Source organism: Phoenix dactylifera, chromosome 11, assembly GCF_009389715.1.
Source record: "Phoenix dactylifera cultivar Barhee BC4 chromosome 11, palm_55x_up_171113_PBpolish2nd_filt_p, whole genome shotgun sequence".
Classification (NCBI taxonomy): Eukaryota; Viridiplantae; Streptophyta; class Magnoliopsida; order Arecales; family Arecaceae; genus Phoenix; species Phoenix dactylifera.
The window spans coordinates 19,829,689-19,855,586 of record NC_052402.1 but is presented as its reverse complement, the minus strand read 5'-3'; the positions used below and the strand labels follow the sequence as shown (position 1 = coordinate 19,855,586).

General features: G+C 44.9%; 2 protein-coding genes across 2 annotated transcripts; one reads left to right on the top strand and one right to left on the bottom strand.

Annotated features, from left to right (window-relative positions):
- The first annotated feature begins 3,478 nt into the window (after window positions 1–3,478).
- LOC103720494 (autophagy-related protein 8C-like) lies at window positions 3,479–9,057 on the top strand. The gene is made up of 6 exons (XM_008810212.4): window positions 3,479–3,668; window positions 3,807–3,859; window positions 7,932–7,987; window positions 8,072–8,124; window positions 8,583–8,701; window positions 8,784–9,057. The coding sequence occupies exons 2-6, from the start codon at window positions 3,823–3,825 to the stop codon at window positions 8,876–8,878; spliced, it is 360 nt and encodes a 119-aa protein (XP_008808434.1). The 5' UTR covers window positions 3,479–3,668; window positions 3,807–3,822; the 3' UTR covers window positions 8,879–9,057.
- Window positions 9,058–11,005: 1,948 nt separating this feature from the next.
- Window positions 11,006–11,451, bottom strand: LOC103720493. The gene has a single exon (XM_026809762.2). It carries the CDS (start codon window positions 11,449–11,451, stop codon window positions 11,218–11,220), a length of 234 nt encoding a protein of 77 aa, XP_026665563.1. The 3' UTR covers window positions 11,006–11,217.
- Window positions 11,452–25,898: the final 14,447 nt, after the last annotated feature.

Here is a 25,898-nt window from a genome sequence, read left to right as displayed (position 1 = left end):
GGACTCCTCAATATCTAGGCATATATCACAATAGCTTAGCATGTGGCAAAAATGAATAAAAATGAGCTAAAAATGTCCTATTTTCTTTCATTAATAAAAAATGAGTTGTCGGACTTTCTTTTCGTACTATTATGGATAGTCAAATAATGGAAAAGATTGGATTCAACATTGGAAATAGGATTTACTACGGATTTGAGCCATAGCACATGATTTTATAAAATCCGTACGATTTTTCCGATCTAAATTAAAACCTCTACTTCTACTAGTAATATTTGTCCTTTACAATTTAGCCCAAAATTCTCCTTTTCTAGTTGAAAGATGTTATAACTTCTCAAAATAGATACAACTAATGCAAATAGTCACAAAAGGCTAAAAGTTTATATAAGGCAAACATCGACTTCTACATCAATATTGTTTGCAGCCACATCTACTGATCCATTCTAAATTGAGAGATATATGTAGTCAAATTTTTTTCTGAAAAGTAAATATTTATTTTGACCGTCCAATTTAGAAGAAATTATTAATAAGACACGGTCTACCAGCATCAACAGATCAGCCAATCATTGCTCACCACTCAGAATAAAATACTGTTTCATTATCAACCAGATCGAACAACTATGGTTCTTTTTTCGGCAAAGTTTGAAAAATTGGTAGGTGAAAAACAAAATCTTCGCAAGAATATCACCGCCAAGTTAAATTCGAATTTGCTTAAACTGTAACAACCCAGGACCTCACCCAAAATAGCTAGCCGGAAGGTATTATTTGGGTTCTTTGATCCTGTATAAGTATCCAAGATCTATCCAGCGAATAACCGATGTGGGACTAAACACACGCCGCACGGATCCTCACATACTCTCCCCATTCAAGCCCTGACGTTCTCGTCAGGCTAAGGGTTCAAATCTATTCAAATCTAATTACAAACACTATGATCGGTCCGTGGTCAACCCCAATGGATCTGTGCTGCAACGTCCCCTAGTCCACATAAGTTATGGGCCGGATCCGCTCTGATACCATTTATAACAACCCAGAACCTCACCCAAAATGGCTAGCCGGAAGGTATTATTTAGGTTCCTTGATCCTGTATAAGTACCCAAGATCTACCCAGCGAATAACCGATGTGGGACTAAACACATGCCCGCACGGGTCCTCACATACTCCCCCCATTCAAGCCCTGACGTCCTCATTAGGCTAAGGGTTCATATCTATTCAAATCAAATAACACCACGATTGACCCGTGGTCAACCCCAATGGATCCATGCTGCAGTGTCCCCTAATCCGCATAGGTTATGGGCCAGATCCGCTCTGATACCATTTGTAACAACCCAGGACCTCACCCAAAATGGCTAGCTGGAAGGTATTATTTGGATTTCTTGATCCTGTATAAGTACCCAAGATCTACCCAGTGAATAACCGATGTGGGACTAAACATACGCCCGCACGGGTTCTCACATACTTTTTCCGTTCAAGCCCTGACGTCCTCGTTAGGCTAAGATTAGAGCCATGGTATCAGAGCCATGGTTGAAATTTTTCTGCGGCATGCATGAGATCCTAATAGTGGTATCAGAGCCATGGTTATGTAGATTAAGATTAGGATTAAATATGTATATTATACTTATTTATTTTCAAATCTATGCTCCTTTTGTACCATCAAAATCAACTAAACAACATTTATGAAAATTTAGAAATGATACTCCACCTTCACATGAATGCAGTGAAATTAATCAAACAAAGATAAGCTCTTATGAGAGAGAGAGAGAGAGAGAGAGAGAGAGAGAGAGAGCGAGAGCATATAGTCCACAGAAGCAGCAATGATATGGTCTGGCGGCAGGGGCAGGCTCTGGCACCGTATAGGTTGGTGGTGTTTGGAGCATGCTGTGGCACGCCGTGGTTGGTGGTGGCAATGGCACTTTTTTTTTCTTAGAAGAAGAAAAGAGGGGGTGGAGAGAACCTCGCCCGCATAGCAACTCCTACTGGACCTTCTTCCCACTAGAGAGTGTTCAATGCGGGTATAACATTTTTTACTCATACCTTTTCCACTTGTGGTAGAGCTCCACTAGTGTGGCAGCTTTATCTTCGTGTGAGTATGTCACACCAGCACTATCTAAGTAACGGTAGATCAGATAGTGACTCTACCGGATAAACTAGGCGGAGGACATCCGGTCTCCGCATTTAATCGATGCCCGTGCATTTCGAACCTGGGCCACTCCGGTAGAATTAAAGCCCCGTTCCCACCGTGCTACTACCTCGGTAGTGTGGCAATGGCATTCGGTGTCGCCATCTAGGGTGTAAGTAGATAGAAAAGATAGAGTGTGAGTTTGCAATCATCTCTCATTTTTGTTTGGTTTATTTTTTATTTTTTTGTTTGATTTACTTTTAGGGAGAAAATATTATTTTATTAGGTGGCATATGTGATGAAGCAACCCTGCTTAACCCTAGTATGGTTGAGAATGAGATAAATATCATATTTGAAAAGCAATGCGGGGAGCAACGATTGGTCCGATCTATAACTAACTGGTTGGCTGGATCTAATTAATAATTTCTTCTTGTTTAGAAGCCTAAATGGTCGAATTTGATGTTGCTCACTCAGTGTGCCATATTCTTATGGGCTAGTACTACGTTGTATTGCTAAAAATGTTATCCTTATTTTTTTTATTAAAAAAAAGCACATCCGGATGCGATACAATCAAGTTTGGGCTTCCAAAAGTTTGGTGCTCCATTCAACATCACAATGGGATGAATTTTGCTTCTGAATCTTATCCGGTCCTTTCCATAGTGACTAGAGTAGTCTACTCGACTTTGATAATCCTTGAAGCTCTTGCTAAATCAGAATTGAAGATAAAATATTTGCTGAGTTATCTTGCGTCTAGGTCACTGGAGCTTGCTATGAAGTTGACCTTTCTAACTGAGCTAAAAAACAATCTTCTAGCATGCCACATTGTGTGCAAACTTTCTTCTCCTCGATCAGATTATCAAAATACACGAAAAAAACACAATCACACGTGGCATACAAGAGTATTAACTATAGCATCTATCTATATATTATCATGTACCTTGGTGCATTTGATGCATCATCAAAGATCAACCCTACCTCGCACCATCAAATGGCCTAATAAGCAATGGACTTAATAACACCTTCAATATTAGAAATAAGCCCAATTTTCATACGCACTACATCTAACACATATCTTGAAGCATAATCAAAGGACAGTAGTGCATCACATCATCCATATGTCCAACTTTTTGCAAAGAAACCTTGAAAGATCTCATCTAGGAACTAGAACGAGATCCAGCAGTTGAGAGCTGGGTGATATGGATGCCAGCTGTGTGAATCCAAACGGCAAAAAAACTATTTATATTTGATTTTTTCTAAAAACTACGTTATATTAGAAAATAGAATAAAACAGAAAACCTAATGTAGGTAGAGTTGGTTGTAAGATAGGTCCTGGAACTTAAAAGCGCCCAAGGCTCCTTGTGGGGCTGGAAATCGGTCCTCCTTTCTTCCCTTCTAATAGGTTCCGTGCACTTTTTCGTAAACCCAAATTAATATTTCTCCCATAAGATCCGAAACTCCCCGTCCCTTTCCCCCAAAGCCTCCGCCCAAATTCCTTTACGGGGAATTCCCTGGTGGCGATTGATCCATCGATTAATTAGTTTTCTCGATCCTCTCGGTACGTCTTCTTTCCCCCCTTTCCCCTTCGCGAATCGCTTCCCGATCGATCTGCTTCGATGTTTCTTTTTCTTTTTTGTTCATTCTTTTGTGTTTTTTCGGATTGATGTGACGATGGCCTGTGTTTTGGGAATCGCAGGAGAAATTATCACCCTATGGCGAAGAGTTCCTTCAAGCTGGAGCATCCCCTCGGTTTGTCCCCTTTATCCCTCTCCTTTTCTCGAAGGAAATCGTCTGATTTCGATTCTAAGGGTTTTGTTTTCTTGGAATTTCGAATAAAGCTTCTATATTGATCGTATCCGTTGTGTGATTTAAGGGTTTTGTCTAATTATTTCTTTCGTATTAATTCTAGATTATTATGAGTTGCTTTTTCTTTTGGGGGGAAGGAAAGAAATAATTGACAGGAAGTAATAGAGGTGCATCCAAAGATCAGGATTGGATGAATACATTATTTTTGTTAATTATTGCTGTTATTATTACCTGTTTCTTTATATTTGTATTTGTAGTTTCTAAATTCAACTTTGGGCCTTTGGCACGGATGGAGTACGGTCGGTTTAGGTCTGTCAGGAAGACTAATTTTAAGAAAGAACACCATTAAATCTTCATCACGAATCAAGATTGAATAGAATCTGAATATTCTTTTTGCATCAGTTGGATTTTTTATGCTATGCCATATATATTTTGGGTTTTCCATGTTAATAACATCAGGAACTTTATTCTTCAGATTTGATAGTATTTTGGGTTTTTTGTTTTGTTTTGGTACAAGGGAAAAATACCAAAAAATGAATAATTGTATTAATGTCATAAGTAGATGATATAATTAGGAATTGTATTTCTTTATATTTTAGAAAGGTATTTTCCCGTATTGGTGCTCTTTTGCTCTTGTTAAACCATTTCTTAGGAAACTTGTTTTTGAATCACTGGTATCATTTGCCCAGTTAACAATATACTTCGATATATTGTCACGTTTGCATTGAAAGTATTTCATCTGTTCGTGTGCTTTTATTGTGCACTTCTTTTCTTTCTGTGCTATCTTGCTAGGATTCGATGATCTTAAATACCAAACTATCTTAGTTTGTTCTTTTCTTTTTTCTTTTTTCTTTATCAAAACACACTTTCATTCAAGATCTGCGGAACCATCCCGAACCGTCCGGTTCGGGGCGTCTCGGGCCGTACCGGCGGCATACTGGGACGGTTCCATCATTGAAACCAAGATGCCTCTCGCCGTCGCTGGAGGGGGGAGAAGGAGAAGAAAAAAGAGGAAGAGAGTGTGTGTGTGGGGGGGGGGGGGGGGGGGAGGGAGGGAGAGGAAGGAAGAGAGGCCGGGGAGACGTGGAGGCTCCTCGGCTGGCCTTTCTCTTCCTTCCTCTCCCTCTTCCTCCCTCCCCCACTCTCTCTGTCTCTCTTTTTCTCTCTCGTTCTCTCTCTCGCCCGTCTCTTCTACGGTGTTGGTACGGGCCCGGCATGGCACGGCGCGGGCCTGTACTGGCTCGTCCCACCGGACAACTGGTACGGTGCTCGGTACCGGTTCCGCCATCCTTGCTTTCATTTAATAGAATACTTTAGGAAGCTCTAATGTTAATGAAGTATTTGTTTGCTGATATTTGAATCTTCTCCTTCATTTTGTGAGTCTTATAAGTGCATTTTGATACCTTGATTTTTTTTTTGTTTGCTTTGCAAAGCATTTCAAAGGTAGTGATGAAGGATTTCAAAAAATAGTGATGCTAAGTTGAATCCATGCTGGTATCATGTACTTTGGATGTCTCATATCTGGGTTGACCTCAAGAATGCAAATTCTTAGTGCTTGAAAAACTATGATTTGTCTATGTTCTTGAATGCAATTAGTGTTTTTTTTCCCAATTCTCATCACTTGGAGACTTTTGAGATGCATTTGAGACATGCATGTGCCAAGCATGTTTTTGTGAATTCTCTCATACACCAATCTGCAACAGCCAGTGCTACAATTCGATGGTTATCTTAATTGGTGCTAAACAAAAATTTGAATCTGTCCTTACTTTTCTGTGACACTTTTGTATGTTCCTCTGTCCTCACATGATACGGTTGTATGGGTATTGTTATCTTATAATCATCTTTTGCTTATATATATAGTCTGCAAATTAATAATATAGAATCATTAGTCAAGTGTATTTCTCTGCCCACTTGGTTTCTGAAAACTTGTTTCATACATGGTTGGCTGTAATTTGGTTAATGCATGCAATTTTCTCTCGCAGGTGAAGCTTTCCCTGTAAATCTGGCTTTACATTGTTGGGCCATATTCCTGATATCTGCTATTAGAGTTTTTCTTCATGCATGTGAATTTTTTAGCTATATTTATTTATTCAATCTTGACTTTTTTATTTTTTTTGTTGCTAATCTTTTTTAATGTTTTATATTGATATGGCGTGCATTAGGTGCTTTTTTTTCCTTTTACTGGAGAGAAAGGTTAGAGTGCTTAATCTTGTTGAAAATAACAATTTTATGACGTTGCTATTTTTATTTCATAGTATATTGTAGCATACTCATGATATGTATATATACTAAATAAACTTCGGCATTCATAACAAATGAATTTGTATATGAACATCTAAGTAATGACATTGTTCTAGTATTTTGTGAGAACATCTAATACTTGCATTGTGTTCTTATTACATAATGCATAAGCATATTTTACGTCAATCGAGCATTTTTTGTTGATTGTGAATGGCTCATCTGTCCTATTATGGCAAGACGATCTTGACAAAAGGAATTATGACCTGGTGGGGTTGCACTCACTGTCTTAAAGACAGCCACTGGGCTTCATTAGGAGCTAGGATGCTTCGTCATATGCGATCATTTATTTGTATGGTTAATTAAAAGCAAACTTTGAAACATGTTCTATTGGTTTTGAATTGTTGCCCCTTTGTAGTTGTAGATTGTTAAGTTTTCCACATGCTGGATAAATGATTATTTTGTAATTTCATAAAAACCTATTTCTACATATCCTGTACATGTATCCAAATTGAATGTCGGCATTAGATACAATTTATTGGTATAGAGAAAAAACCTGGCATATCATCCCATGCCCAGACCTGTTTTCCATGTACCTTGCATTCATATGTTACCAAACATGTGAAGTTTCTATAGTTCTCTAGCATTTCTTATCCAAATTTTCAACTGTGATGTTGGACTATATGATCATGGCGGAATACTTGATGTTTTGAAGCCACTCATGTCACCTTTGGCATCTCTTACTTTCTTCCACTTCATGTTTTCGAGGACTCATTGCAACATCAGACTGTTTCATCGGTGGTTACTTATTTTATTTTACATTGGCTGTGCGTTATAAGAATTAGATGTTTTTTTAATATATGGTTGCATCATTATATGTTTTTGATTGGTCCTATTTTGCTAAAGCTTATATTTGCTTAATAAAGACTAATGTCTATCAGTGTATCATTTTGTTTTTCCACTTATAAGTATATTGAATTTAGGGCCGTTTGGTTGGGGGAAGTCCCATTCCCATTCCTATTCCGGGGGGAATGGGAATGTGCCCCAATCCCCCAAAATTCGATCCCTATTCTCCCTTGGTATTCAAATCTGATCTGATTCCAACTCCGATTCCGGTCACGAACCAAATGCGTAGGGGATATGGCTGTTCCGATTCCTATTCCAATTCATTCCCATTCCGATTTCGATTCCGGTCGTGAACCAAACGTGCCCTTATGGGTATACCTATCATTTGATATTAAGCCTATTTATTATTTATACCTGTTTATGCTGACAGTGTTCTTATGCGAATTGCTTTCATAAGTCTCAGTGTGAAATTTGTTATGTATCTTAGATGTTTTTTCCCTCTGTAATGGGTGGGCTGTTAGTGCACATTAATTCATTAAGAAATCGAGGGGTTTCAAACACTTGAATGGCAACCTAAAGTCTGAAACTTTTTTGATGCATATGGAGTAAAAGGCTCGAGCCTGACGCATATGCTGTCCAAAAACTTTTGTATTGTCTTAGGAATTTAGGCACTGCACATGCATAGCAATTCTCTTACCCATCAGAAATTATTGTTGCCTTTTTGATGTCCGTGTTTCGGTTCAAGTGCCTATGTTATCTACATGCTTTGCATTTTTCTGGATACTACATTGTGTTCAAGGTTGTTAATTATGGTTCTTAGAGCTTTGGTTTCCTCTACAACCATCCTTGCTATTTTTAATTTGTATTGCATTTCGTTTAATGGCAAGTTTCTTTTGATCCTATGTTAATTTATATATATTACATGTTTCAGAAAGGAGGCAGGCAGAAGCTGCTCGTATCCGAGAGAAGTATCCAGACAGAATTCCTGTGAGAAGTTCTTTTGTCTTTATTTCTTTTTCATGATATTCTATATTCAGTGTTACTTATGCTTTGTCTGGATTATGAAATTAGGTGATTGTTGAGAAGGCTGAAAGGAGCGATATACCAGACATTGATAAGAAGAAGTTGGTTTCTTTCTATTTTAGTTTTTAAGCTTCTCTTTATAATATATCTGGTCACTTGATCTTTAAACAGTCAGTTTAGACCTTCGACAGCAGTATTTTGTATTCTTTTCTGTTCTTTAATTTGTGTTCTGCTCGCAATATATATATTTCAGTAGTTTATTTGTGATGGTGCTTGTTTATACTGTTAGCAGCCTTTAATTTTAGATTGATTGTGAAGTTTCTTTATTTTTCCTTTGCCATATGCTAGTCTCAGTTAGCTTTAGATTATAATTGATATAAATTTTCTATGTTTTCTCTCTAGTTTATATAAATTATCGAAGGTAGCCCTAAATGGAAATGCTTAGAGATGAGGATTATGATGTCTAACCCGATTTGTTGGTACAAAGCTTGATGGTTATTATTATGGTTTTATGTTCTCTATCTAATTTTTGAAGTATGTATATCTTATGGTGATGCAGGTACTTGGTCCCTGCCGATTTAACTGTTGGGCAGTTTGTCTATGTTGTTCGGAAGAGGATTAAACTCAGTGCAGAGAAAGCCATCTTCATTTTTGTCAAGAACACTTTACCTCCCACAGGTCGGTCATGATCCAAATTCATGTTTCGAGTTACTACATTTCCTATCTTATTGCATATTTATTATATGTTTGTAAAATGCAGCTGCTATGATGTCTGCAATCTACGATGAAAACAAAGATGAAGATGGTTTTCTTTACATGACATACAGTGGCGAGAACACATTTGGATCCTCCTAAGGCAATGAAAATATCTTTGTAGATAAAAAACCTTGAAAAGAAGGTGTATATTCTATCGTCATTCTCCCCAAGTTATGCTCACTAGTTGTCAATCCTTAAGAGCAACGCTGTTTGCATTTCAAAAGTTACCGGACATCTGAATTTAATATTACAAATATGGATCTTTATATTAACTTTTACGGTGCAGAGTTCTATGCGATGTTTTCAATGTTCACGCAGCTTTAGCCTTGTATTACATAATAATGGCAGTACCAAGGCTAGTTCAATCCACAAAAAACATGATAACATGGAATATAATTGTTTAGTTCTTTTTAAACACAAGCATAGATGTGTAAACTAATCTTTATACAGTTAAATCAGGCCTCCTATATCTGTTCAAGAGAAATTCTTTTGAAGGGAGGTTACTGTCATCTCTATATAGGATGGCTGTCAGTTATGTCTAACATTATGATAATTACGGTCATTAGATTTTTTTTATTGTTATTTTTTGCATAATATATTCTTACTAGCCACGTAAAATACCAGGCGGGTGTCTTGAGTTTCTGTAATGATATAATAGATTGGTTTGCCTGTCGTGATCTCAAAATGATAAGCTGCTGGCCGTGTCTGGTTAAGTGGTCTTACTCCTGTAAATTGATATCCCATCTGCTACTTGTTCCATCCGCGGCCTGCACCTTTTTCAGCCCGGGGTGTGGAAAATTTTGGCACATTGTTTTCTAGGCACTGGATAATTGGATCTGGTTACATTTGAATGTCTACCCTTGATTTGCAGGGGAATTCGATACGTGGAGAGCAATTATTTGCTAGGAGCAGGAGCAATGTCATCTTTCCTAAAGCTACAAGCTTTTGGAAAGTCAATATGTTAGCTAAAGTATCGCTTGCTATTAAACTACTTTGAAAATTTTAGTTGGTAGGTTCGAGTTGGCACGTTCAGGTTCAAGTCATTATAGAACTTGACCTGCCAATGTAATAGGATGCAATATCAATAGCTTATCAGGTTAACTGGATCAAGTTACCTTAAGTTAGTAGGTTGAATCCCAATTTTTGTTAGGTCAACGTTGTCATCGCTGGTGAACTGACCTGACCTGTAGATAAAATCGTAAAATTGTATTCTGGCTGGGAGTTTTGTACCTAAGGTTAGGCTGGATGGGTCAAGCCTTTGACCTGGTTCTATGAGCCTCCATACAATGTTTACATGACAGCCTTTAGCGGTTTGATAGGGATAATGATCATATACAATTTATTCCTTCGGAATTATTGCAAGTTGGTTCAAATTTGAAGAATTGGTTGTCTCTACTGGGTTTTCTACTGATTAATACCAGATTTGAAGCCTTTTATGTACCATTATATTCTGATTTCAAGCGAGCGAAATGAAGAAAAGCGATATCCATATACATTCTTTTTTGATTAGTTTATCTTCCATAATATTTTGGTTTGGAGATTAATGGAACTTAGCCATGGCATAGCTCTAATAGTGAGATTTAGTGTCTTATATGGAAAGTAGAATCAACGCAAAAACGTTTTTAGTATTTAAATTTGTGGTCGTATCTTGAGTGCCAGGAATATGTTGTGGGCGCTCAAGGGTCTTGGGGATGATGAGGATTAGGGAGGGGGTTTGGGAAGAAGAATGACGAAGCAGAGTTTCTTCTCTCTGCACCTTCTTTGGTTTGCAAGAATCGGATCTCAAAGTTTCTCAAATAAATTCAGCTGAATCCAGGATCAGGCCCTACTAATGGAGCACATTGCTAAAATTTCTATGTCATCTTTGATAGTTTGAATCTCGATGCCACCCGAGCAGATCCGATGTTCACCGTTTCTTCGAATCATCAGATGGTCTAATTATAAGCATGGGACATGACCCGGACCTCCTAACTTGGGCTTGACAGACCGGCAATTCACTTGGATGATTAGCATCCTTATAGTAAAATATTCAAGCAATCCATATTCTCAGGGAAGGCAATCAAACAGCAGTCTGATTAGAACTTGAGAAAGTCTCTAAGGAAACTATATATGGTTGTCCTCGCTCTAGATATTAATGCAATTGAGGTTGATCATCCCTCCTATAAGACTACATTTTTATGCTTCATCAGAATCCGTTAAGAGAATCACTCCGAGAGGAAAGAGGAATGCATGCAAGAAGTAGGGTTTTTTCTTGATTTTAAAACCAGCATTAATTCAAAACATTTTGGTCAAAAAAGCATCACGGGAGCCAGCGTTAAGAACTAATTAAACAAGAAGGTTTCAGAAATCAGCATCAAATCTTAAATGGAATAAGAAATCCAGATCAAGCTTTTCCTAAACAAACTTGGAAGGCATCCACGCTGCTGATAGCTTGCAAGTCACTTGGAGGTCCGCTTCTGGTACTGCGTCTTGACCCACTTGATGCCCATGCTGGCCCCGCTCTTGACCTTCTGCGCTCCCACGGTCGCCGCAGCCTTGGCCTTGTCCAGGCTCGCCCAAGCCACGGCCTTCACATTGGCCATCTTCTTCCCCCCGCCTTTGGCCTTGGCCTCATCGCCCCCACTTGCGCCCCACTGATCCGCCCAATTCGGTGCCTCATTTCTGGACCCCATGCTCTGAAAATTGAGAGAACGTTCACAGTGTGTCTCAGTTTGTTTTGGTAGTCCATCTACAAGATGTATGGTATAGTTTATAATGTACTACCAAGCTTCTATGTTTATGTGAAATAGTTGAGCCAAATATTCCAGTCTTTCCTGACATCCAATTGCATCCAAGAACGCAAGCTTTATGGTTGTATTTGGTTGCTTGCAACTACAACTAACACTATCTCTTGCTTGAGTTTTGCGGTTAGGGTAGATACTGAGGTGATGAATAAAACTGAGTAAAAGGAGAATGATAAACAAAAAGTTTTTTTTTGAGACTAATTGACAAAATGTACAAGAGCTTGGGAAATGCTGCAGATTAGACTGAATTTCCTATAGAAATCAAATCTATTGGCGTACCCAACCCATATTCTTCTACATGCACGTTCTAAGCTTAGTCTAAATCCCACATATGGATATGTTGGCTCGAATGAATCGACTATCTACTTCATGAATCCAACAAAAAATCCAGCCTAATAAGCCCAAAATATGGTCAGTCGTGAATTCCTATCACAGATTCTTGAGCTTTGACTGGATAACTATTTCATTGAAAGTTGCCACTATATCATCTTTTGAAAATCTTGATGGATGGTTCTTGCGTGAAAATAACAAAATTGTCGTATGACATATGCTATCAGTGTCTTCGTGCATGCATCAAAAACAAAAATATCCCACTAATCCATTTTTTTGATGAAAAATCTTTGTAAGATAAGATATTGTGGCTCTCAAGCGGATCAAATGTCCAAATCAAAGAGATTTTAGTGCTTATCGCCTCTAGAAGCTGTCAATTATCTGATGGTCCACGTCACAGCAAAGTTACCCGGACTGAATGACCCTTCACCATTTACCAGCTCTGGTTAGAGAAGGGGAAAAAACCATGTTTCCGCCTACTGATTCTTCGCTTTTAACCAACAAAAACACACATCAAGGTACATCATGCTGCTAGAATATTATCTTGTCACATCCTAATTGGAGGGCCATCTCGTAATACATCTCCTATCTCTCACCAAGCTTTGTTAGAAATTAGGATCTATATATGTACCACATAGATGATAGGACACAGCCACTAGAATAGACCCATAGATTAGATGTTCCATATTCCCATGTCTTGGATGGAAAAATCTCAAGACTGTAGGAAATCCAACAAGGAAAAGAAGTAAAATGTAACTGAACATATGAGAGAGAGAGAGAGAGAGAGAGAGAGAGAGAGAGAGAGAGAACCTTTTTCTTTTATCAGTGAGTTGATTAAAACTGCTAGCGAACCACCACTTTGCTTTGCTTCAAATTAGGACTGGAGAAGGAGAAGGAGAAGAAGAAGGCTACCTTTCATTTCACCAGCAAGGCAACAAGAGCAGAAGGTGGTGCAAATACACCAACTTCATGCCCCTCTGAAATTTGGGCCCCATTATTTTCTACTCCATGATGGAGATGGGAGTGAAGCGTGGGAGGGTTGGCAGCTTTTCCTTTTCCGGCCGTTGAGTAGGGGCCGTGTGATTGGTGGGGTGCTTCCCATTTTAAGGATCCTCTCTGTAACGCTGGGTATTCCCTCTGGAAAGTTGCCAACCTCCGCGTGGACCAACTCCCTTCCCTCAGCCCCCTCGTACGACTTTATTTTCCCTCGCTGGACCAGGGGACGACTGCTTTGGCAGAGGCGTGCATGAAATGCTGGTGCTCGATGAACGCAACGGCCGCGATTGATTCAAAATGTTAAAGCGTTCAGAATGAGTCCTCCTTGCATGCAATTAAAGCTGACCATAGGGCCAAGGTTGGGCACAACGCATATTAAATTTTATATAGAACCGGCTTGAAATTCGGCTAAAAATTAATAGAGCTTATGTATTTGTATCAACTCTCACCAAAATAATTAGCCAAAATATAATTTTTAAGTTTTTTAGTCCTGTATAAGTATCTAAGATCTCATCGGCAAATAACCAATGTAGAACGAAATATACCTGTTGGGGGAGCGCAGTTCCCCCCGAGCCCATGAGAACTCTGCCGTCGAAGGACCGACAACGGCCGACCTTGGGCGGCCGAGCTCGGTGCCCGACCTCGGACGTCCGAGCTCGGTGCCCAACCTCGGAACATCCGACCCGGAGAGCTCCCGATCTCGGAAGTCCGCCCTCACCGCCCACCTACCACGGGTACACCCTTCTGAAGCCCGGTCAGGGGCCATACCCTGCCACCGCCCCCAGCATTTAATGCGCATGATCTCTGCAAACTCCCGACTCACTCAACAATTAATATGTGTCTCCGGCTCACTCAACAATCAATGCGCATGACTCCTGTTATCTACGGATCCTCAATCCTCCACGGCAAGACGGCTCGGTAGTGTCCAGTCAGCCATGACAACTCTCTGATCCCGGCCTCACTTTCGATGCCGAAGCATTAATTCACCTGATTACACACCAACTTGAGCGACGTGCTGAGTCGTACGGCGACCTCACCCCATCACATCAGAGGTAATCCGACTCCCCTATAAAGAGGAATCCCTCCTTCTCAAGGAGGGGGTTGGACTTAAAAAAAGGGCAGCAGAACGCTCTTCTGCTCTTCTCCTCTTCTTCTCTCCCAAATTTAAGCCCCCTCTAACTTAAACATCGGAGGGCCGGTGCCGGAAACCCCGGCCACCGGCTTCTTGCAGATCCCCACCCCACGGAGGATGCCGCTCGCCGTCAGGTCGCCGCTCGCCGGAATCCACCGAAGCTCCTCCTCCTCAGCCGACGGCCGCCCCCGGGTTCAATTTCCAGCAACAGTTGGCGCTAGAGGAAGGGACCGAGTCGCGGTTATGAAGTTAAGAAGTAAGGGAGCCTCCAATGCTTCCCGGCGTCCCTCGCATAGTCCTGGACACTCTGTCCAGAATTCGCCTTCTCCGGCTGATCCGGCCCCCCAAATTCAGCCGGAACAGTTTAACGCTCTGGTACAACAGGTCCAGGCTTTGGCCGCCGCCGTCCAAAGCCTGCGGCGTGAGGAAGCCCCACCTACGCTCGCCCCACAGGCCCAGGCCCCGTCGGTGCTTCCTCCGAACGGCCCAGTTCTCCAAGGCCAGAACCTTCACGGCTCTTCCAGGGCCAACAACGAAGAGCGTGTGTCTCCCCGGAGAGAGTTGCCGGGGGGATCTTTAGACAGAAGACCCCAGCTCTCCGAAGCTGAGTCGGCCTCGGACCGCCGTGAACCGGAGCAAACTACGGTGACGATTCTCCGGGCTGAGGAGCTCGACAGGAAAGTCGAGAACCTGGAGCGCCAGATTGAAGCGCTCCGCAGCAGGAGGGCAAGGCACAAAGGGGACTTTGAGTTCACCACTAAGTCCCCATTTTCCCGCCAGATTGAGGACGAGCCGATCCCCTCGAGGTTCAAGATGCCTCAAGTGGAGCCGTATAGCGGAACCACCGACCCCCTCGACCACCTGCAGAACTATCGGGCTCTCATGGCACTGCAAGGTTCTTCGGAGGCCGTGCTCTGCAAGGCCTTCCCAGCGACCCTCCGAGGGACAGCTCGGCTCTGGTTTTCCGGGCTGAAGCCAGGCACAGTATCCTCTTTCGAGCAGCTCGGCAGGCAGTTCGCCACTAACTTTGCTGCCAGCCGACGACAACGGCGGACATCGGACTCCCTCCTAGATATCAAGCAGAAGGAGGGGAAATCTCTCAAGGAATATCTTGACCGTTTTATCGCCGCCACATGGAAAGTTCGCGAGCTCGACCAGTCAATAGCCATGTCGGCACTAAAAACTGGGGCCCGCTCCTACAGATTCCTCTTCTCTATCGAGAAGAGCTTCCCTGCCGACTTCACCGAGATGCTGGCCCGAGACTTCTCCCCTCCTTAAATGGCTCCGCCCCTCGGAGGCAGACTATGCCCTCCGAGAGGTCTACGAAGGGATTTGCGGAAACCACCTGGGAGGCCGGGCACTAGCCCATAAGATCCTGCGACAAGGATACTTTTGGCCCACGCTTCAAAAAGATGCAACGGACTTCGTCCGGAAATGTGACCGATGTCAACGGAACGCCAACATCCAGCGCCGACCTTCGGCCCCGCTGACCTCAATTATCGCCCTCTGGCCATTTGCCCAGTGGGGAATTGATATCCTGGGGCCCTTTCCCCTAGCCACTGGGCAAAGAAAATTCTTGGTCGTCTCCATCGACTACTTCACCAAATGGGTCGAGGCCGAACCTGTGGCCCGAATCACCGAACAGAAGATGCGGAATTTTGTTTGGAAGTCCATAATCTGCAGATTCGGACTCTCCCGTATTCTTATATCCGACAACAGCCGTCAGTTCGACAATGTCCGCTTCAGAGAATTTTGCTCCGAACTTGGCATCGATCACCGCTTCACTTCGGTCGCCCATCCGCAGACAAACGGAGAAATAGAGGTAACCAATCATACCATTTTGCAGGGGCTCAAGGCTAGGCTTGATCGGTCCAAGGGACAGTGGGTCGAGGACCTGTACAACGTCCTCTGGGCTTACCGGACTACGTTCCGATTGCCCACTGGCGAGACCCCCTTCAACCTGGCATACGGCACGGAGGCTGTTATCCCACTGGAAATCGGCCTCCTCTCCTCAAGGGTGGAGCACTACGATCCCGACTCCAACTCTTCTCGGCTCAGGAATAACTTGGACCTCGTCGAAGAGACACGAGAGATCACCCGAGTCCGCATGGCAAAGTACCAGCAGAAAACAGCCCAGTACTACAACTCCAGAGTCAAGCCCAAGCTCTTTAAGGTGGGGGACCTTGTCCTCAGAAGAGCCGAAGCTTCTCAGCCCACCGAGCAAGGAAAGCTTGCCCCGAACTGGGAAGGACCGTACCAAATCGCCTGGGTGCAACGACCCGGGGCGTACAAGCTGAAATCTCTTGAAGAAACCTCTATCCCGCGAAGCTGGAATTCTGAGAATCTACGGATGTATTATCAATAAAACACCAAGGGGTTCCGGGCAATCAGGAACATGGATCCTGTCTCCTCTTTACAATAATTTACTTTCCCACGATGACCATGATTACGATTTCTCTAATATTGGGTTGTTTGTGGTCCCCAGATACCCCGCCTAAGGTCGGGATGCCCCGTGTGTCGACCGTAGAGTCTCAAACTCCCTCGACCTCGAGAAGCGCCACCAGGTCGACGACGAGCCCAAGCTCCTTCGGCCCCATATTCAATCCCTCGACTAAGGTCGGGATGCCCCGAAGGTCGACCGTAGAGTCCCAAACTCCCTCGACCTCGGGAAGCGTCGCAGGTCGACAGAGCGTCTCCAGACCCCTCGACCTGGCGCACAATCCCTCGATTAAGATCGGGATGCCCCGAGGGTCTACCGTAGAGTCCCAAACTCCCTCGATCTCGGGAAGCGTCGCAGGTCGACAGAGCGTCTCCAGACCCCTCGACCTGGCACACGACCTCGACTAAGGTCGGGATGCCCCGAGGGTCGATCGTAGAGTCCCAAACTCCCTCGACCTCGGAAAGCGTCGCGGGTCGACAGAGCATTCCCAGACCCCTCGACCTGGCGCACGATCCCTCGACTAAGGTCGGGATGCTCCGAGGGTCGACCATAGAGTCCCAAACTCCCTCGACCTCGGGAAGCGTCGCAGGTCGACAGAGCGTCTCCAGACCCCTCGACCTGGCGCACGATTCCTCGACTAAGGTCGGGATGCCCCGAGGGTCGACCGTAGAGTCCCAAACTCCCTCGACCTCGAAAAGCGTCGCGGGTCGACAGAGCGTTCCCAGACCCCTCGACCTGGCGCACGATCCCTCGACTAAGGTCGGAATGCCCCGAGGGTCGACCGTAGAGTTCCAAACTCCCTCGACTTCGGAAAGCGTCGCGGGTCGACAGAGCGTTTTCAGACCCCTCGATCTGGCGCACAATCCTTCAACTAAGGTCGGGATGCTCCGAGAGTCAACCGTAGAGTCCCAAACTCCCTCGACCTCGGGAAGCGTCGCGGGTCGATAGAGTATTCCCAGACCCCTCGACCTGGCGCACGATCCCTCGACTAAGGTCGGGATGCCCCAAGGGTCGACCGTAGAGTCCCAAACTCCCTCGACCTCGGAAAGCGTCACGGATCGAGAGTGCGGTCCCTGACCCCCCGACCTCGTGGATGATCCCTCAACTGAGTTTGAGATGCCCCGAGTGTCGACCGTAGAGATCCAAACTCCCTCGACCTCGGGAAGCGGCGCCAGGTTGATAGCAAACCCAAGCTCCCCCGACCTCGGGAAGTATTGCCAGGCTGACGAAGAGCTCACGCCCCCCTCGTTTCGAGGGGATCGGGGACAGCGCTTTGACGGTCCCCCGGGACATTCAACAGCAACAACGGAGCGACGCTAGCGATAGCTTTCGACAACGGCAGCCCCCTCTGGTTCAATTGGTATTCCCAAGATAGACCCCAAGCTAAAGGACGGCTCCGAAGGCTCCACTACGAAGCGCACAATTCTGCGGAGGCGAGAGGTACATCCCACTCGACACCCGTCTTACTATATTCATCTACCTATGTATTGCCAGTAAAATCCCGATCGAGATCAGGCCTTCATCCCGGCCAAGGCCGGATCGCCCCTACGAGTCAATCCAAAACCGAGGTCCCACCGACCTCATGCACGCTTCCTTTACCGGCGACCCCCATGACAACTCATGTAAACTTCTTCGAGTGAGGGCCCGATTCGGCCCCCATACGCAGAGACTCCAATGTCGACCTATGAAGATGACCTCGACCGCGGGCGTACTGATCGAGCTCAAGAAGGCTGAGGTATTCTCTACAGGTTCTGACTCCGCTCGCCAGAACCTCGGCAGAGTCCGAGGGTAACTATGAAAGCCCTGGCGACGATTTGACTATTGGCTCATGCTCCCCTTCAGGGGACAGCACTAACTTTCTTATAGACCTACGCTCCAAAAGCCGAGCTCGAAAGCTTGGCTAAATACCCCGATAGCGACCTATGCAAGTCTAGCACGGCCCCTCTCGGAGGCTCGAGGCCCGAGCCCAGTGCCTCAAAAATCCAAGAACCAAACATGGCGACCTCTGCGATCTTCAAGTCCGAGCTACAGGACTTAGTGAAGTTTTCTAGAATCTAAGCTCGGAGCTCCCCCTAGTTAGCGTAATCGGAACTCAGAAAAGCAAAATATAGCCAAAAAACATGTCTTTATCAAGCAGCCCGAAGGATAGGATGCAAAGTCGAGGGTCAGTAAAACAATAAGTTAAAGTACCGGCCTCGCTTACAACTAAAAAAGATAAAAGGAAAAGTAAGCGCGGAATGGCGAAAAAAAATCTTTTCATTAATAAAGTGTCAAGAGGCTAAGTACAAAGTTGGAGGTCGACCGTTCAAAAATTTGAAGGCCGACCTCGTTTACAATAAAAGAAGATATAAATCTAAGTCCTAAGGGGCGGCGGTCGCGTCGGCGTCACCCTCGGGGTCATCTATGGCGATGACCTGAGGGTCTTTGGCGGACGCGAGCTCGGGGTCTGCGGCAGGGGCCTCGGCGGGCGCCACGGAAACGTCCTCGTTGATTTCACGAGGGAGGGCCTCCGCCACCGCCGGCTCGGTTGCATCTGGCTCGGCAGAATCCCCCTCGGACACTAGGGCGGCGGGAACGTCGTCGTCGGAGTCGTAGCCCAACCTCATCCTCGGATGAACCGTTGAAAGATCGAGCTGGGGGCAGAATCGGGCCATCTGCCTCCGAAAGTTCTCGAAGCCCCGGAGGAACCCATCTACGGTTTCCTCCTCTAGCATGTCGCGAAGTTCCTTCGATTCCTTGAAGAGGTCCACGGCATGCTCGGCTCGCTCGAGCGCCCTCCTTTCCCGGGCCTCAAGCTGCTCTATCTTCAGGCGCAAGACCTCGCCCTCGTACTTGAGGCCCGCGACCTCGGACTGAGCCTCCCCCAGACGCGCCTCCGAAGCGCGCAGGGCTGACTTGGCCAGAGAATGGGCAGCCCTTTCTTCCTCGAGCACCTCGACCATGGCCAGTCGCCCGGCCTCTGTTGCTTCCCTCCGCGCCTCGGCCTCGGCCAGCGCCGCCTCTAGCTCGGCGATTCTCTTCTTAGCCGGCTCTAACTGCCGGCTGAGTTGCCGAGTCTCTTCTTGACACCCTTGGGCAATGAATACCAGGGTGTCGACTTCATGGATGTGCTGCAAGAGAAAAGGGAGAAAACGATTATAAGTTAAAAAACATATAACATGTTCGCCAGTAGCCTAAGAAAAATTGGGAAAATGGCTTACCCGAGCAGTATTGCGGTAGGTACTGTGGACGATCTCTTCCAGCGACAAGCTCCGGAACTCGGTCCGGTCCACTGGAAGCATGGCACGCCGAAACACGGCGCGTGCGACATCGGCGTCGTGGAGGGCCGAGCTCCCCTCAAGGAGTGGGGACCTTGGCTCGGCCGATTCCCCCCTTTTGGCTCCTCGAAGAGCTCGGCTCGTCCGAGCTGGGGACCTCGGGGCCTCTGCTCGGCTCAGGCCCCGAACGCCGCAGATGGATCACGGTCGGCCCCCCCGTTGGGCGACAGGGGTAGGACATAGTGGGTCCGCCGAGCCCGCATCACCGGCGGCCCATGTCCGCCCCTGGTCGGCTGCGGAGGCCCCCGCCTCCGGGCCTCCCGTCCTGGCCGAGGTAGAAGCGCCGGCCGACTTCGACTTCTTCCGGGGCTGGGGAACAGCCCCCCCGGCCTCGGCCTCCCGCCTCTTCAACCGGGAGAAGAGGGATGTGTTGCTGGTCGGCATGTGAGGAATGTCTGAAACCAAAAAGTTTTCTAAGTGTCAGACCAATATTGGAAAGTAAGAAGAAGAAATAGGTAAAGCAAAGACAAAACGATGCGACTACTCTTACCCTCGGGACGCGCCGAACTCAAGCCAACGCTCGCCAAGGCGTCCTCTCTTAGGAGCTCGGTCAGGTTGAATCCCTTCCCGAGGCCCCGCAGGGCGTCAAGGACTCTCAGGTCCCTCCTCGAGGGCTCGGAGAGCTTGTTAAGGGCCTTCAGCCGGGGCTGCCCCCACACCGGGTTAAATCCCCATGGCACCTCGGACGCGAGAAAGAAAAACTTGCCCTTCCACTCATGAATGGAGGAAGGGGCACCCTGGAAGAGTGACATACCGCCCCGAAAGGCGAAGTATAGCCACCCTCCATCCACCGGGTTAGTCTTTAGTAAGAAACACCGGCGGAAAATGTTCACCGAAGTCGGAATCCCATGTGCAAGACAAAGGGACAAAAACCCGACTATGGTCCTCCACGAGTTCGGAGCGAGCTGTGCTGGGACGAGTTGGCACTCCACCAGCAAGCTATTCACGAACTCGTGTAGGGGGAATCGCAAGCCGGCCCAGAGCGTCTCGCGATGAATCGCGATCTGACCTGGGGGCGGCCGCGTCACCCTATCTTCCGGCCCCGCAGTTTCGAGACGAAACCCGGGCTGGAAAAAGAACCGGAAGCGGATTAACTCCAACTCCTCCCCCGACAAACTAGACCCCACTTCATCCGGACCGAAACCTATTTTGCAGAAAAATGAAGCAACCCAAAGACAAAAGAAACAAGAAAAAGGAGGAAGGAGGAGAACCTCCTAGCTGACACAGAGAGGAAACCTACGGGGGAGTCGCCGGAAATCGCTCCGAGTACCATCGGCGAGGTTTTGTTGAGAAATAGGATGAAGGTGGAAGCGGCGAAAATGGAAGGCAAGCAAACAAGACTCCTCTTAGGGCAGATTTGGGGGGTTTATATAGACCCCTCCAACGGCCCAGATCGGCGGGTTTAATTCCCACCTCCCCGTCTGGATTACGCCACGTGTCGGCCTCGAAAGCCGAAGTACCGCATCCATTCCGGACCGACGCCTCGGGCGCAGAGCCGAGGCACCGTCCCATCGGATCTCGCAGTCTCATCATGGATCCACTGCGCCAGATCACCTCGAAAGGCGAGCAGGCGCCGCCCCCGCTCCCCTCAGTAAAGGAACCCCGGGGCGCGCGGAGCACGGACATAATTACAGCCTTCCAAATCCCCACTCGGTCGATACGAGATTAAATGCGTCCGACCTCGAGTAATTAATTTTATCCTCGATCCCGGACTACCCGATCGGCTTTAAATCCCGAACGGTTGATCCAACGCCCGACCTCAAGGCAATCGAGCCAATGAACCTCCAGATCACGCCACGTATCCGCTTCAAAGATCGACGCAGCACGCTTGTCTAGGAAAGACACCCTGACTATAAGATCGAGGTGCTGCTCCATCGGGTCCTGAGACCCCATCATAAGTTCGCCATACGAAACGGCCACGAAGGGCCAAAAGGCGCAACCCCCCGAATAAACGCTTCGGGATGTGTAAGGACGCCGGCATAGTTCAACTCTCCTCGATCTTAGCTACCGTAATAAAGATTTCTACTTCCCACGTCCGAGCTCACAAACGGCTCGAACTCGGAAGTCGGGGGTAGTGTTGGGGGAGCGCAGTCCCCCCCCCCCCCGAGCCCATGAGAACTCTGCCGTCGAAGGACCGACAATGGCCGACCTCGGGCGGCCGAGCTCGGTGCCCGACCTCGGACGGCCGAGCTCAGCGCCCAACCTCGGAACATCCGACCCGGAGAGCTCCCGATCTCGGAAGTCCGCCCTCACCACCCACCTACCACGGGTACACCCTTCTGAAGCCCGGTCAGGGGCCATACCCTGCCACCACCCCCAGCATTTAATGCGCACGATCTCTGCAAACTCCCGACTCACTCAACAATTAATGTCTCCGGCTCACTCAACAATCAATGCGCATGACTCCTGTTATCTACGGATCCTCAATCCTCCACGGCAAGACGACTCGGCAGTGTCCATTCAGCCTTGACAACTCTCTGATCCCGGCCTCACTTCCGACGCCGAAGTATTAATTCACCTGATTACGCACCAACTTGAGCGACGTGCTGAGTCGTACGGCGACCTCACCCCATCACATCACAGGTAATCCGACTCCCCTATAAAGAGGAATCCCTCCTTCTCAAGGAGGGGGTTGGACTCAGAAAAAGGGCAGCAGAACGCTCTTTTGCTCTTCTCCTCTTCTTCTCTCCCAAATTTAAGCCCCCTCTAACTTAAGCATCGGAGGGCCGGCGCTGGAAACCCCGGCCACCGGCTTCTTGCAGATCCCCACCCCACGGAGGACGCCGCTCGCCGTCAGGTCGCCACCCGCCGGAATCCACCGAAGCTCCTCCTCCTCAGCCGACGGCTGCCCCCGGGTTCAATTTCCAGCAACAATACCCTTGCATGGTCCTCACATATTTTTCTTGTTCAAGTTCTGACGTCCTCGTCAGTCTAAAAGTTCAAATGCATTCTAATCTAATTACAAGTATAACGATAAGCTCATGGTCAACCTCCATGAACTTGTGTTGCAATGTCTTCTAGTCTATATAGGCTATGGGCCAAGTTCGCTCTGATGCATTTTGTAACAACTCAGGATTTCATCCAAAAAACCTAGTCGAAATGTATTTTTTGAGTTCCTTAGTCCTATATAAGTACTAAAGATCTTCTCGACGAATAACTGATGTGGAACTAAATACATGCCCATATAGGTCGAGAGTTTGAAAAAGAAGGGGAGGGGAAAAAACACGCTTGACAATGTTTATGGTTTTCTTAATTTATAACTTTGGTGAAAATTAGGGTACATGATACTAAAGAGATACATTCATTTTTTTTTGTTAGATGTACTTATGGATTTCTCTCTAAGATAGCCCTAAGAGGGGTATAATCACTTAAGAAGACGATGCATTCCATGAGACGAGGTCTCTAAAGAGATGAGTCAAAGGACATCATGTAGTAAATACAAATATCTAGATTCACCAAGACTTTTGCATTATAATTTACATTCATAATAGAAGATTTATTTCTTTTTCCTTTTGATATGTGTTTTCATCTCGTAGGGATGTGAGTAAAGTTTTAACTTGCAAAGGCATATTTGTCAATTCCCTAATTGCAAAGGATGGCACTCATGGACATGGTTTTGATTGCTTTATCATCATATTGGTGCTCCTTGAAAACGTCAGGCTGCGATTAGGGTATAGGCACTGGAAATCATTAACGCCTGCTTGCATCGCATGCCGACATGATTTGACGCAACAGATAGTCATTGTTCATGTATCTTGGCCACATTAAAGGCCTGTTTGGATTCCTTGATGGCTATCCCTGAAATATGCCATATATAGCGCAAAGAAAAGAGTTTGAGCGGCAATACAGCAGGAAGGTAGTATTTTAGTCATACAGCAAGCTTTGATTCCTAAGAACCTATGTAAGAAAAATCACCTTTAACATGGATATGCTATCCTTATCTTTTTGGAGATTGCACAATTGTGAGTTCCACCAATCCATCTATCATTAGGGCTAGCAAACAAGCAAGCTTTTTGCAAGCTAGCTTGAGTTCATAACAAAATTTAGCTCAAGTTCAGGTTGCTTAGTTAACAAACAAGCAAAATTTAGAGCTGGAAGTGGGTCGGGGCAGGCAGAGCCATACCCCTATCCGAACCTCGCTCGATTTTTTTTTTTCAAGCTTTGGGCCGAGCTTAGGCTCAAAAATTTATGGATGATCCAGGCCTGAGCTCGACTCAACCCGATTAGGCCAGCCCAAATTATCCATTGGGCCAAAAATAGGTCCGGCCCAAAGCCGATTATAGTTTAATATTTCATAATATTGCTTCACAAGTAAATGAGCTAGTTAAAAATTAAGCTTTCTCCTATAACACAAGTAAATGATACATGATATATTATTCTCAGCTAAACTCATTTTAATTTGTTCTTTACTTACTCATTATTCTCTTTAAATAATAATATACAAAAATAAATTGATTCGGACATGAATTTGGGCTCCTTGTTGGGCCTCGTTCGGGCTCGAGTCTGAGTCGGGCCAATGACATTCCCAAGCCGGGCCCAACAAATGAGCGGGCCTAAGCCCAAACCCAATTTGAACTCTTTTGGGTCTAGTCCGACCTGAGCCCATTTCTAACCCTAGCCAAATTAGAACTTGGATGCACCGACTGAGCAGACACCAAATGATTAATTTCTATTTCTCATTATCGTGAAATCCGTCATCAAGATGGATCGCTCTTATGCGGTTAACAAACTCATACTAATGCAAGGACTTAATTTTCGCAAGCAAATTCGGAAATGAAAGAAGGCTAGCTCGGAATATGAATTTATAAATAATTCTTATATTTATATATTATTTTAATTATTCTATTCAAGTATTTATTTTTTTATATGTATTTATTATAAGTTAATATAGATTACGTAGAATAGGATATATTTTAACTATAAAATTAGAATCAAGTCAGGATCATTACTCCTAACTATGTAAACGAAAGTCCCCGAATGATCCTGGACTTACTAAATTTCTTAAACAAATTGTTCATGGACAGCCAAGCTCTACTTGATTATCAAATGTGCTGAGCTAGAGCTAGACCCAGTTCGGCTCATGTTCAGCATGTCTCAAGCCGTACCTAGCATTTTTCTTTCCATTTGCTAACTTTTCTCTCATTTTCTACCGTGTGAAGAAATTCATTTCATAGATAACTTATTCGGGCTTCCTAGCACCCTAAAAAACTATCATAAATTATCTAATTTTTTCTCTGAACTATGACAGGGTTTTTTATTTTTGCTTGGAATAGGACAGATGTGAGCCCAGCCAGAAAAAAAAAAAGTTAATTTTCTGATCTGTTATGAGAGAATATTTTTTAAATTACAATATTCTCTGCTACAACACTCATTAGTAGCCATTATACAAACTTAGGACTTAATAAAGCAATATGAGCATTGTGATTTTTTTTTATACATGCAATAGAATTATATCTATGGATATAGCATACGCGGAGCTGAGGAGCATAGCTGAGCTCTTTTTAAAGTTACCAGTATAAAAATGAGTATTAACATACTAAATTGTGGTCAATGTTTCATAAGTTGCCATCATGATGATTGTGTTGATAGTTTAATAAGCTGCTATAACCATTTTATAATGTGATTACAATAGTTTTCAAGCAAACATATTGAGCTTTATATTGCCTCGTACATATCAACAGCATGAATTTTATTGGTTGATTTCATAAGCCTTCGCATTGAAGTCTTCTGAGTGTAATTTAGCAATCAAATCAATTGTTACGAACTGTTACATGTAAAACTTCTGTAAATGTCTCGGTCCAGTTAATAGTTACCTCTCTGTTTAGGATATAATGGGTTCATAACTGAAATCGAAATCAAAATCAGAATAAATTGAAATAAAAATCAGAGTGATCACATTTCTAAACACATTTAATTCATAATTAAAATCAAAAATAAAATTAAAATACAATTTAAATATAAAATAAAATTAGAATTAAATTTTGATGGACCGGAATATTTTTAATTTAGGGCGCATTGAGCAAGACTCCGTATTTAATGTTTTTAAGCTCACATGTCCATCATTAATAATTCTGAAGCTCATTTATAGTCAAGTTCTTGTCCCACAGCAATAACACAGAGA

Bases quoted from the DNA above. Each gene is read 5' to 3' on its own strand.
- LOC103720494 (XM_008810212.4), top strand. From the start codon at position 3,823: ATGGCGAAGAGTTCCTTCAAGCTGGAGCATCCCCTCG. The intron at 3,860-7,931 runs GTTTGTCCCCTT...TACATGTTTCAG, and splicing joins CAAGCTGGAGCATCCCCTCG to AAAGGAGGCAGGCAGAAGCT. The intron at 8,702-8,783 runs GTCGGTCATGAT...TGTAAAATGCAG, and splicing joins GAACACTTTACCTCCCACAG to CTGCTATGATGTCTGCAATC.
- LOC103720493 (XM_026809762.2), bottom strand. From the start codon at position 11,451: ATGGGGTCCAGAAATGAGGCACCGAATTGGGCGGATCAGTGGGGCGCA.